This window comes from Vombatus ursinus, unplaced genomic scaffold (genome assembly GCF_900497805.2).
Source record: "Vombatus ursinus unplaced genomic scaffold, bare-nosed wombat genome assembly UNPS02000577.1, whole genome shotgun sequence".
Lineage (NCBI taxonomy): Eukaryota > Metazoa > Chordata > Mammalia > Diprotodontia > Vombatidae > Vombatus > Vombatus ursinus.
The window spans coordinates 8,131,750-8,144,679 of record NW_020940355.1 but is presented as its reverse complement, the minus strand read 5'-3'; the positions used below and the strand labels follow the sequence as shown (position 1 = coordinate 8,144,679).

Sequence of the window (12,930 nt, the reverse complement as noted above, 5' to 3'; positions counted from 1 at the left end):
AGTGTCTTGTAAGTACATAGCTGTTTGTATATTGTCCCACTCGTTAAAATGTGAGTTCCTTGAGGGCAGAGTTGGTGGGTTTGTTCTACCTACTTATCTACCTATCTATCATCTATCTATTCATTTATTATGTATTTATTTATTTGCTCATTTGTTTTGAATTTATTGCCTTGTATTCCCAGTGCTTAGCACAGTCCTTGGTACATAGTAAACACTTAATAAATGCTTGTTGATCACTGAAACTGACTGTATAACTGATCTCTAACAGAGCTTTCCCTCCGGCCCCTGCGATCTTGGAATCCCCTCCGCGCTGGTGCTCCCTGGAATGCGCCCCAAGTTTCTAGTTTCTTGTAAACGTCTGTCCGTTCGAGTTCTTACTTACAAAAGAAAGCAGGGCCCCGAACCCTGCTGCGGGTCCACAACTCCCGACGGGACTTTGTGACGCCTTTTATTGTAGCAACAGCTCCTGGTCGCTTGCCCGAAATCCCCAGCTCCTTCCTCTACTGAGCTTATAAAAGAAGCTCGGCTGGAGGTGTGCAGGTTCCCGGCTGCAGAGTGCTGGGGCTAGTGGGGTAGGGGAGCGGGGGGACACAAGAGGGAGAGGCCAAGGAGGCCAAAGCGACAAACGAGAGTGATGGGGTGCGGGGCTTCTAAGCCTGTGGAAGAGCAGCGAACAGTCCCGGAGCCTAAGAAAGGCTGGGAGGAAGGGAGCGAGGTAAAAAAAAAAAAAAATAGACTTCTTGCAAACCATTTCATTCGGTAGGGGCATTGCGACCCTCTCCCTCCCTCAATCCCGTTTGGGGGGAGTGGGAGGGGATTTCAGCCTCTGCTGGAAGCTAAGACTGAGCAGTTGGACATCGGTGACTACTACCCCTTGCGGCTGCTGAATATCTGGAGGAGGGAAGGCGTCTCACTTTGAATGAGCAGGTTTGGCACGGGTGCCATCCAGCTTATTAAATTAAGTCTGACAGTCTGGTAATTTAATGAGCACCAGACAGAGCAGCAGGAGAGGGCGAACCAAAGGACCGAGACGGGAAAAACTGGCTGCTGAACTCTGGGTCCTGCGTATAGCTGGGCTTAGCAGCATCTCTCAATAGGCAGGTAGTGAGTTTCCCGGAAAAAGGAAGAGCTAAGCTCTCAGAGAGCTGCCACCTGCCGGCTTACAGTGATTAAAGGTAACTGCAGCTTCATAAAGTACCGTTTTCTCCATAGAAACCTCTCTAGATCATAGGGTCATCGATGTAGGGTTGGGATGGACCCCGGGGGGCATCTAGTCCAACCTTCTTATTTTACGGGTGAGTAAACTGAGGTCCTGGGAGGTTGTGACTTGCCCCAGGTCACACAGGTGGGTAAGCCTCAGGGGTAGGATTTGAACTTCAGACTCATTGCTTACTCCATTATACAAAAGATATGTGAATTGGGATGGGCTAGGGAGCGGTGGAGAGAGAATCTTGGTAGAAATGTCAAAAGCCACTACCTTTACCGGCCCTCCCCCAATCCCCAGATTCACATTCTCAGAACCCCTTTCAGTTTGCTAGAGAATGGTCACAGTTAGGGCTAGCCTTAGCTAAAATTCTGTAGTAGAAGAAATTGATCTTCATTCCTCTTCTTGGGTAGTGAAGGATCACCGGATGGACTTAGAAGATCTACAGTAGTTTCAAATCCCAGCTTTGCTACTGATTTCCTGTAACCTGCAGCAAATTCACTTTACTTGTCTGGGCCTCATTTTCATCGGTAAAATGAAGTAGTTCAGCTACAGAATTTCTGATATTCCATATAATTCCAAATTGATGATCCTATAATCTTCCCATCCTTTTCCAAGACACCCTCCATCCCCACCAGGCATCTAGTTGTACAAAAACTCTGAGCTCCCTTCCAACTCTGAGTTTGTCATTTGGCTCAAGGTTCTTTACCCTGGGGTGAATATTGGGCCTGCTCTCTTCTACCCTACCCTTAAGCTCTTACATGATTCTTTGTACTGATGTATTCCTGACCCGAGGTCTCTTTCACTTATAACCCTGCTAAATAACTGAACCTAATCTGAATAAACTAATTTGAGCTGAAGCATTGGTGGCTGACAATGTATTTTACTCTTTGAAAGGTGACCTCTGCATCTTAAAATGTCCTATAACTGGCCTTAGGTGAGAAAGTAATAGGGGTAAGTTGAGGAATTGTAGTGTGACCAATGAGGGAATTATTTTTGGCAAGAGTATGTTTTGGTGTCGGTCCAATATACTCATGCAGGCAGCAGGTAGTAGGCAGGAACCCAGGCTTTAGTGGAAAGCAAAAAATGGGCATCCATGATACCCAGCGTTGCCTCCTTTAAAGGTAAATGTCAAAGGCAAATGCTACGTGATTAAAAACATGTGTTACCCATTGGGCAGACTCAGATTCATAGTTGACAGTTTGTTGTCCCCACCTTTTCTCTATGGCATAGGTTTATGGCTTAGTTTGAAGTCTAAGTGAGCCTTATGTGTACTGATAGTTTTTGAGTGTGGCTCTCACTCCCCAGGAAATAAAAGAATTGAACTGGAAAAGACCAGTCTTAATGGATTCTATAGAAATTAATTTTAATTCACTCATTTTAAAAATGCATACATAGAACACTTTTCTATTAAAGAGGTGGTAACAGCACAAATAGCCAAAGAGTGTTAGCATTTCAAAATTTAAAAAATTAAGAATCTTCATGATAGATTCTGGGGCAGCTAGGTAGCACAGTAGAGAGCCAGGCCTGGAAGTCATGAAGACCTGAGTTCAAATCCAGCCTCAGAAGCTTACTACCTGTGTGATCCTGGGCAAGTCATTTAACCCTGTTTGCCTCAGTTTCTTCATCTGTAAAATAAGTTGGAGAAGGAAATGGTAAACCACTCTATTATCTTTGTCAAGGAAACCCCAAGTGGGGTCACAAAGAGTCAGAACACAACTGAAAATAACTGATCAGCAAAATTATAATGGCGTCTAATTTAGATTTTGCCAAACTCTGTGCAGGATAACTATTAGTAGCCTAGCTTGACTATTAGTAGACTCCCCTTCCTTTGTCTTCCTCTTCCATAGCTCTTAATGTTTTCCATCCTCTGTATGTAGAGAATACCTGGTACCTTGATGTTGGGCAAAAACAAATTGATACAAGAGAAACTTTAACAATTTTGCATATCATTATTATGTTCTTATTGTATAAAAGGTACCATATTAGGCATTGGGAATAAAAAGAGAAAAACATGACAGCCCCTGTTGCGAAAGCCCTTATTCCATTATTTTCTTCTGGGAGGATACAACATTAACAATGACAATTTGAGGAGGGAATGGGGAGTACTAACAACAAATAAAGTCCAGGAAGACTTCCTATAGGAGATGGTACTTAGCTGAGTCTTAAAGGGAGGCAGGGATTCTCTGAGGCAGAAGGCAAGAGGGAAGATAGGCTTTATGAAGTGGTGGAAGATGGAATACTCAGTTTGGGGTATAATGAACAGGTCACTTAGCGCATACAAATGGAAATTATTTGTAATTAGTTTGGAAAGTTAGGCTGAAGCCCTACTGTGAAGGGCTCTAAATGTCAAGCTGAGAAGTCTATATTTTTATTACAGAGGCAAGAGGGAGTCATGTTAGTTTCTAGAGTAGGGGAATGACTTTGTCAGATTTGTGCTTTAGGAAAATTATTTTGTTAGCTTTTGTGGAAGATGGATTAGAGAAGGGAGAAGCTGGAAGTCAGGAATCCAATGAGATATAAGGGCTTGAAACAACGAATATAACAGTAACCAAATTTTAATTTTTAAATGACCTGACAATTTACTTCTATATTCTAGTCTATTCTATGTTCTCCAGGGGTGGGGAACCTGTGGCCTCAAGGCTACACGTGGCCCTCTAGGTCCTCAAGTACAGCCCTTTGACTGAATCCAAGCTTCACAGAACAAATCCCCCTAATAAAAGGATTTGTTCTGTGAAATTTGGATTCAGTCAAAGGACTACACTTGAGGACCTAGAGGGCCTCAGGTTCCCCACCCATCTAGCCTATTCATACACACACACACACACACACACACACACACACACACACACACACCCTTTTTTTTTTTGGATGAGAGGTTAGGAGGTGGAGAGGGGCAAACACTCAAATCTGAGCTCTTGTTTCAGGAGAGGCCTCGTTAGTATGCCAGTACAGTTCTGCCATACCTCAGTTGCTTACATAAATGCACAGACACCAGAGAAGCACACATTAGAAATTCAGCATTTCAAATGTGTCTTAAAAATGAGTCAATATGAACATATTTCCTTGCATGAAGTATCTTTTTTTTAACTGTACAACTTTAAAATATTCTGAATAAGACTTAGTAAGACCTGTTTACATGCTTTCTCTTCACTCTTGCCTAAGTCTGAAGTGATGAGAAGGGATTGTAATAGAATAATGTATGATGTGCAGTAAAGCATCTGAAACTCTTCTCAGTGGGAGAATTGTACTTTTCCTGCATGCATAATTCAAAGGTTACCTAATAAATTTTCTGAACATTGATAAGAATAACCTTTGGTGTTGGCAGGGGGTGGACTAAATTACTTTTAAATATCTATTTGTGCCTAAGAACTCATTTCTGGATGAATTTATGAACCTATATATTTTTACTTACCAAAATTAAATTTTTTTTAAAATCAAGTTTTGAAACAAAATTTACCCTCTCTTGTACTTATCGGTGTATTTTTGCATCTATTATTAACCATCTACAAACCACCTTACAGTTATTTGATTTGGGGGTACCAATCAGCTCCCCCAGGCTTTAGGAAATAGTTTCCTCTAGGCTGGATAAAAAACTCTTGCTTCTCCAAAGACCTAGACGTTTAGAAAGCAATTTCAGATTTTCCACAGCATGGTTTTAGATTCCACATGATGACTCTAAATACCAATAACTTAAAAGTCATGACTTTTCAGTATCACAACTGGTGATAAAAGCATCCTACCCGAAGAAAGATATGTATGACAATAAATTAAGGCAAAGTGTTCCTATAGTTCCATTAACACCTGCCCCCACCCCCTCCCTTTCCTCCATGGTAATAACAGCATGAATTAGGATTCATACCTATGCAATTCCAAATACATTATTCTTTTCTAAGAAAGAAAGGTAAAGCCAAATGGAAATAAGATATGAAAAAGAAAGTTCTCTATGTTCCTTAGTACAAAAATTTGTACTTTTTCTCTACTCCTACCAAAAATTTTCATTACCTAAAATGCAGGTAAACTGATTATTGGGATGAAAATGCAAATTTCTTTGCATATATACACATATGTGTATATATACCTATATTTTGTATGTATATGTATATCTGTAACAGTGTATGGATATGCATACATGCCTACATGCGTGTATGTATATAAATATATACATGTGTATACATATACACATACATATACATGTATTCATGCATGTATACTCAGCCAGTAAGAAGTATAGTGGTCAGTCACAGGTCTGACTCCACTATCAGCCCAGGAACTTGAACTTTGACCTGCTCAATTTTTCAAACCTGGGTGATTTACCCCTCCATAGACAGTCTCATGGTCCCTTACTCTGGATGACCTCCAGTTTCTAAGAACAGAAAATCAGCTAGTAGTAGTAGTAGATTTACTTATGCTGAAAAGTTGTCACCATTTTCTCCATTTAAATACTGCAGTTTATCAATGTTCTTTCTAAAATGTGGCAAGCAGAACTCAATATAACAGTCTGGGAAGGGCAGGATAAAGAGAGAAACTATCACGTCCTTATTTCTGGAAGCTAAGCCTCTTAAAATAGCCTAGAGAAGCAGGCTTTTTTTTTTCTTCTCCAGAGTAATTCATTCCAGTCGCTTCAACTGAGCTTCATATGCAGTGAGATTCAGTAGTCACCATTCTGTTTGAACTTTTCTGAATACATCCTTGTTTGTCAATATCCTTCCTAAGACAGGGTCTGTTGAGGGCAGAGATCAGTGAAATATCACCTCCCTCTTTCAGGATACTAGGCTTTCATGGATACTCTTTGAAAAATGTTAGCCCCCTTAGATTAAAAATATAGTTTGTTTGTTTTTTAAGAGTTTTAATTCTTACCTTATGCATTGTTAGGAGGTAAGGCATTTCAGGGATCCTCTCCATATCCCAAGTTGGGAAGTAGGAAGACCTGACTTCTGGCTGTGGAAACTGCACGTCACTCCAATTTTCTTAATCAAAAGTGAAATTCCCATTTTTGTTAGAACTCGATGTTGTTGCCTTCAACACCTCTCAGAGGCAGGTAGATAGGTGAATGAATGTTCATGCTTACTGGCAAAATTGGATAACAACCTATGATCCTATAGTCTTAGGAATTCTAGTTTATGACATGAATATGTCATAAATGTCTAATATTTATGATGTAATTTTGAGTCACTTCTTAATAGGAAGGAAAAAGAGTCAATTCTCAGCAGTAGTTTTGGCATGTTTTAGAAATGTGGCTTTTTAGCCCTAAAGTATTCAAGTTTGCTCTCAATTTGAGTATGTTCTTTTAATTAAGTCTTGATTTTCAATTAAGACTTTTTTTTCATTCTACACTTAGAAATCCTAAATTTCATGATTTCTAATTAGTTCTTAAGGGAGGTTTTGATTTATTAGGTATACAAAATGATAGATCTGAAAAGCTAATGAATGCCCCTTCACCCCTGCTCCCGAGTGATGCATTGACAATCTTTCTCTTACTATGGATATCTACAGGGAATAAACAGCATACTTGGTTTTCTTGTTTTCATTCATTTTAAAATTAACCCTACTCTTTCCCCACCCCCATTAGAAGGGGCTCTCTTCAGTTTTTGCTTGTTTTGTTTTTTCTAAATTATATTTTGTTTTTTCTAAATTACAACACATACAACTCCTTTTCTCCTTGAAACAATGGGAATGCTTGTTCATTTTTCAGGGATGTGCTGGTAAATGTCTAACAACTGGCTCTCTAGGGGAAAATGTACCTATGACACTTTTAAATTTAATCTGCTCTATTAATCTATACTGGAAGCAGCTAGATGGTAGTGGATAGAGCACTGGGCCTGGAGTCAGGAAGACCTGAGTTCAGACGTGACCTCAGACACTCACTGGCTGTTTGACCCTGGGCAAGTCACTTTTTAAAGTCTGGGCGATCAAGAAAACAATAAATCAAGCTCTGATTTGAAGTGTTTGTCAATTTTAGAAGTAAAAATGCTCACATTGAACATTTAACAATTGTCTCTCAAGCTAGTTTGAGCTGGCTCAAGCAGGTTCCAGCACACCCCTGGCAATATTTATATTTGTGGGCTGGGGAGGTGGAAAGAAAGAAGGTGACTGGGAAAAGAGACAGAGACTCAGGCAAACACAGAAAGATAGGTGTAGGGAGAGGCAAGGCTGCTTACAGGCCACTTTATTCTTACTCCTTCCTGTTCTTAAGTTTTATGAAGAAACCCAAATGAGGTGCTTCATACTGTACCTTATTCCATGGCCCACAGGGATCTTCACAGAAATCTCTGCTTGACTTGGGTCATGTCCAAAAATGTATTTCTTATTCTGTGTTTTAAACCCATACTCTCTCTGAAGGAGGTGGTTGGCATGTTTAATCTTCAGTCTTCTGGAATTATTTATCATTGCACTGATCAGTAAAGTTTTTCAAAGTCATTTTTCTCTATAATATTGTCATTGAGTATATGCATGTATATACATATGTGTGTGATAGCATTTAAGTTATTTTTATTAGTGAGACTTTAAAAATGGAAGAAGGGATGCGGTAGGGGGTGGATTGCAGAGTAGGCAAGCCTGCTGCCCCTTCTGGTTAAAAAAAAAAAATGTTCCAGGTTTATTCTGTCATGGATCTCACTGTCATCCAGGGAAGCATAATCCTTGCTTGTGCACCATTTCTTCAGTACTGTGACGGTTAAAAATATTTGAGAGACATAGGTTCTGGGTAATTTAATCATTTTATTAATAAGGCCAGCAAGTTATTAATAAAAGGATGGTCATTTGGCCTTCTCTCTTAGACCAAAGATAATCATGGCATTGGCTCAGAGCTTATATGTTCTTTTGGAAGAGGAGGAGCAATCAATTCTGATTGGTTAACACAAAGGGAGGTGGGCTATATTAAAATGAGAGGCTGAGAGTAACATCTGCTACCCTTGGACAGAGAGTTCAGTCTCCTCCACCCCCAACCTAATCAAAGAATTCAATTCCCCCTAAACTTGGGTAGAACACAAAGGGCTTCCTCACCTTAGATTAAATTCCTTGTAAGATTGGGGGGGGGGGGGGGAGTCTGACTGAGATTGAGGAGAGTTACTTCAATCTCATTATCAGTAATGTCCTTCAAAGACTGAACTTTTCACTTTTAAAAATCAGGACTTTAGAAGAAGGGGAGAACTCTGGATCTCCCCAAATTATTGGTTATTAATAATCACTTCTCTCAGTATAATCTTGTTCCAGGCAATCAGTTTCATAGAGTCTTTTAGTCATGTCATCAATGTTGTGCTTCCCATGGACCTTCTTCCCTGGCCTGGTCAGCCTGCTCCCTCCTAGTTCCACTCAGTTTACTCTGCATCAGTTCACAGAGGGCTTCCCAGCTTCCTCTGAAAGTGTCTGGTTTGTCCTTTCTTACATTACAGTAATATTCTATTCCATTCCTATACCTCAATTCATTTAGCCATTCCCCAGGTGGTGAGTACTCCCTTTGTTTCCAGTTTGAGGCTACAATGAAAAGAGCTGCTTTGGATATTTTTTTATACATGTGTCCCCTTACTCATCACAGAAACTGGTTTAATGTACACAAGTCATTACAAACAACCTCTATCACCAATTCTCCTTCAAGTTCATAATGAGAAGCCATTATTTTAGAGGTTCCATTAACTGTTATACTTTCTTTTTGCAGATCAAAGCCACACGAGTAACTCTTAGTAATCACCAGCCAGTACAGAGCTCCTGTCTACAGAGAGGGTTATCCTAGCCTGAATACCGTCATTTCTAATCAAGGATATTGGGATTGTCAATGCTGCAAGGCTGAGTGGTAGTCCTTCAATCCACATGTCTTTGACTCTTCTGAATGAATTTTGACATTATTTTGTCTAGATCTGTAAAGGCTTAGCATTTTGATTGGTTTAAAGTTAAATCTGTAAATAATTTGAGTATCCTGACCAATACAAAGCTTTGCTGTTTCATTACCTTATCAATGCATATGGAAGACGATCATTGAATATTTATTGAACAATTGAATGGATACTCACAAAATAGAGCAGCAAACGTTGCTTTCATTTTCCAAATTACCTGTAATTCATAAATGATAAGTTCTTTTTTCCTTTTTTTTTTCACAGGTTGATATTGGTGAATCTCATATACCTGTAAATGTTGGGCCTTGGGATGGGTCAGCAAGATCTAAAAGTATTATGGATAATGAATTTGGACTGGAAGATGGTGTCTTAATGGGAAGCTTACCTGGAACCATTCTAGAAAATTCACCACCTCTTGATAAAAAAAATGAAGAAGTAAAAACAGGTAAAGAATCCAACTGAAATTGGAACAGTACACCTCTTAGATCCCTTCCAGATCTCAGGTTCTATGACTGAGTCAACTCATAACTTATGTAGTAGTACATGTCGTAAAAATAACTTAGTAGTTACATCCCTGGATATGCTGGTAAATGCTTAACAACAAGTATATATAAATATATACACACATATAGATATAGGTGTGTACTTATCTATATATATGTAAAATATGTGTATATACATATGTGTATATATATAATCACACTTTTAAGTTTCATTTGTGTCATTAATATTTAATTCATTACTTTATTAAGTCTAGACAATCATTAAAAAAAAATCAAGCCTTTATTTGTAATTGTCCAATCAGCAAAAAAAAAAAAAATCCACTGAGGCAGAGCTCCATGGCCCCCTCTAATGAAGTGGACCTCAGATCTTTCTCACCATCTGAGACGCACCTGATCCCCAGGACCTTGGTTTTACAGGGTTTGATATACAAATATGCAAAAGAAGCATGGCAAAATACAGAATCTCATTGGTTACTAGACCTTGCTCTTAAGGGCCAAAGATGATGTATCAGCCAAAAAACTGGTAGGTGAACAGGAGGGGTTATAGGTTGTCAAAGCACGGGGTATCTCTATTGACTAAGTGGTCATAAGATCATAAGATGGTCACGAGCCCATGTTGGACAAGAGAGAGTAGTCCGGAGATACAAAAATAAGTAGGAGGACTTTCCAAAGAATCAAGGCATTCCACCCACACTAGGTTTGGGCATGGAATTTGAGCAAAACAGGATGGAGATATCTTTGTCAGCATTCTTGTGGTTGAGCAAGTGAGCTTTATAACTAATAAATAAGTAGTGAACATTACATTAAAGATTGAGGCCTACTATAAAGGCCCACTATAAGAACCTATCTCACCTAATTATCCCTATATGATTTATGTAAAATATTAAGCTGATTAACGCTGATTGGAATAGAGTAGGGGTCCAAATGAATCATTCCTTACAATCATCTGAGGTGTAAATGCTCACACTGAAAATTTAACAATTGGCTAAACATTTAGCAGTTGGTCAGAGCTGGCTCCATCACATTACTGGATCTGTATGAAACAGTAGGGGAACTTTTCCTCCTAGATGCTGATTAGGAAGGATTCTAGGACACAGGAACAAAATGTTGAAAATGGATCTTGGAGGTTAGCTAGTAATAGAATCATAGGACTCAGAGTTGGGATGGACCTTAAAAGATCATCTAATGTGGCCCTCTCCTTTTAAAAGTGAGGTCACTAAGGTCTAAAGCATTAAGTGACTTGTCCAAGGTCACACAGACAATAAGTGGTCAAATCAGAGGTAGAATCCTCATCTCCACCAGACAGCATTGCCTCCTTCAATATTGTTGGATATGAACCTTGTTTTGTGGAACTGCAGCACCATAGATGATGAGGTCTATTGCCAAGACATTAAAATTGAACTTAGCTTCTTTGTGGGTTTTAGAGTATAATAGTGTTAGCCAGCAGCTTTCCAGTTAAAATGTCAAGTAAACTAATTTACTTTGTTTGTTTTTGATAACAGCCATTATAGAGGTTGGTTGCTTTAATTTTTGGCTGTATTCACCTCTCTCTACATGTAAGATTTGCATTTAAACATAAAATGAATCAAAAAGAATTATCCTAATAAGTGTAGAACCAAATAATTTTTAAAATTAATAAAAGAAATAATTATGTTTTGGTGTTTGTGCTATTGAGAAACTATTTATGATTTACTTCTCTGGCACAATTTCCCTTTCCCTAAATTACTCCTTAGTATTGGAATAATAATAATAACTTTGTTCAGTCATTTTAGACGCGTCTGACTCTTCATGACCCCATATGGAATTGTCCTGGCAAAGACACTAGAGTAGTTTGCCATTTCCTTCTCCAGTTCATTTTGCATATGATGAATTGAGGCAAACAGGGTTAAGTGACCTACCTAAGGTCACACAGCTAATACGTGTCTGAGGCCAGATTTGAACTCAGGAAGAGGTGTCTTTCTGATTCCAGGCATGGCACTCTATCCACTGTGCCACCAACTGCCTTGGCCTATAGTAATTCTAGTTCTTTCTGTTAGGGAGTATATTACTTCCTTAAATTTTGGCCTGCCTATTGAAGATAAGGGAAAAACTGAGACACTTCTAAGGGGAATCTAACTCTTCTTAAACAGGGTTACAGACTTTAACTTCATGCAATCTTTACCTCAATTCAATTCTTTTTTAGGAGGCCTTTCTCAGTTCCCCAGATGCTAACTTCTTCCCCTCTGAGATTATCTTCCAACTATTCTTTATATATCTTATACATACCTAATTATTTTCATGTTTTTCTCCCCCATTAGAATGATGTGATCTCCTTGAGGGCAGGGATTGATTTTGCCCATTTGTATCCCCATTGCCTTTGTATCCCCATTACTTAGTATAATGCCTGGCACATAGTAGCACCTAATAAAAGTTGTTGATTGATAATTCAGTACTTAATTATTAAGCACCTACTGCATGCAAAGCACTACAGTAGGCACTGGAGAAGAAACAACATTTAGGTAAGAAATAATCACTATCCTAATGAAACTTTTAGACTTGTTTAAGGATGAGATATATGATGTTTGAAAAGTTCAAGAGACATAGTTTCTGGGTAGTTAGTCCTTTTTATTAATAATGCTAGAATGTTACTAATAAAAGAGGTCACATGATGGAAAATGCTATCCACATCCAGAAAAAGAACTATGGATTCTGAATGCAGATCTAAGCATACTCTTTGCTCTCTTTTTTAAAATATTTCTTCTTTCTCATGGTTCCTCCCTTTGGTTCTAATTCTTCTTTACAACATGACTAATGTGAACATAGGTTTAATATGAATGTATATGTAGAGTCTAGACAGATTACAGGCCATCTTGGGGAGTGGGGGAAGAAAAAGAGGGGGAGAAAGTTTAGAACTCAAATTCTTATGGAAGTGAATGTTGAAAACTAAAAATAAATTAATTAATTTTAAATACCTTACAAAAATAAAATAAAAGAGGTCGATGGCCCTCTCAAATGGCAAAGACCCCTCATGGCAGTGGGCTCAGTTTATATACCCTTGGAAAAGTAGGTGTTCCTGAAGGTGGCAATCAACTCTGATTGGTTAACAATAAGTGAATGAATATTACCTTGAGTGGTGGGCTGTAGCACAATGAGGGTCTCGAGGCATGTGACACTGAGCACCCAAATCTTGGTCAGAGAGGTCTATCAATTTCCATATCACCCTCTGACAAATGGGAGAATCCACATTTTTCCAGACATGTCTGAGTAAACAGAATGAATCCACCCATTTGCCTAAACTCAGAATTTCTTTTACTGTCTTTGATTAGATCTTAGCTTGGCTAAATCATTGCCCAAGATTTCTCATACTGGTTGATTTCTGGATGAGAAATTAGAAAGCGGAAAAAATCTTGGT

At 38.9% G+C, this 12,930-nt stretch overlaps 1 protein-coding gene across 1 annotated transcript in view; it reads left to right on the top strand.

The window, feature by feature from the left end:
- The first annotated feature begins 634 nt into the window (after positions 1–634).
- The window catches only part of STMND1 (stathmin domain containing 1), a 29,087-nt gene continuing 16,791 nt past the window's right edge, over positions 635–12,930 (top strand). The window contains exons 1-2 of the mRNA XM_027865711.1: positions 635–715; positions 9,301–9,481. Of these exons, the coding sequence (XP_027721512.1) occupies positions 635–715; positions 9,301–9,481 (262 nt within the window). The remainder of the gene's footprint in view (positions 716–9,300; positions 9,482–12,930) is intronic.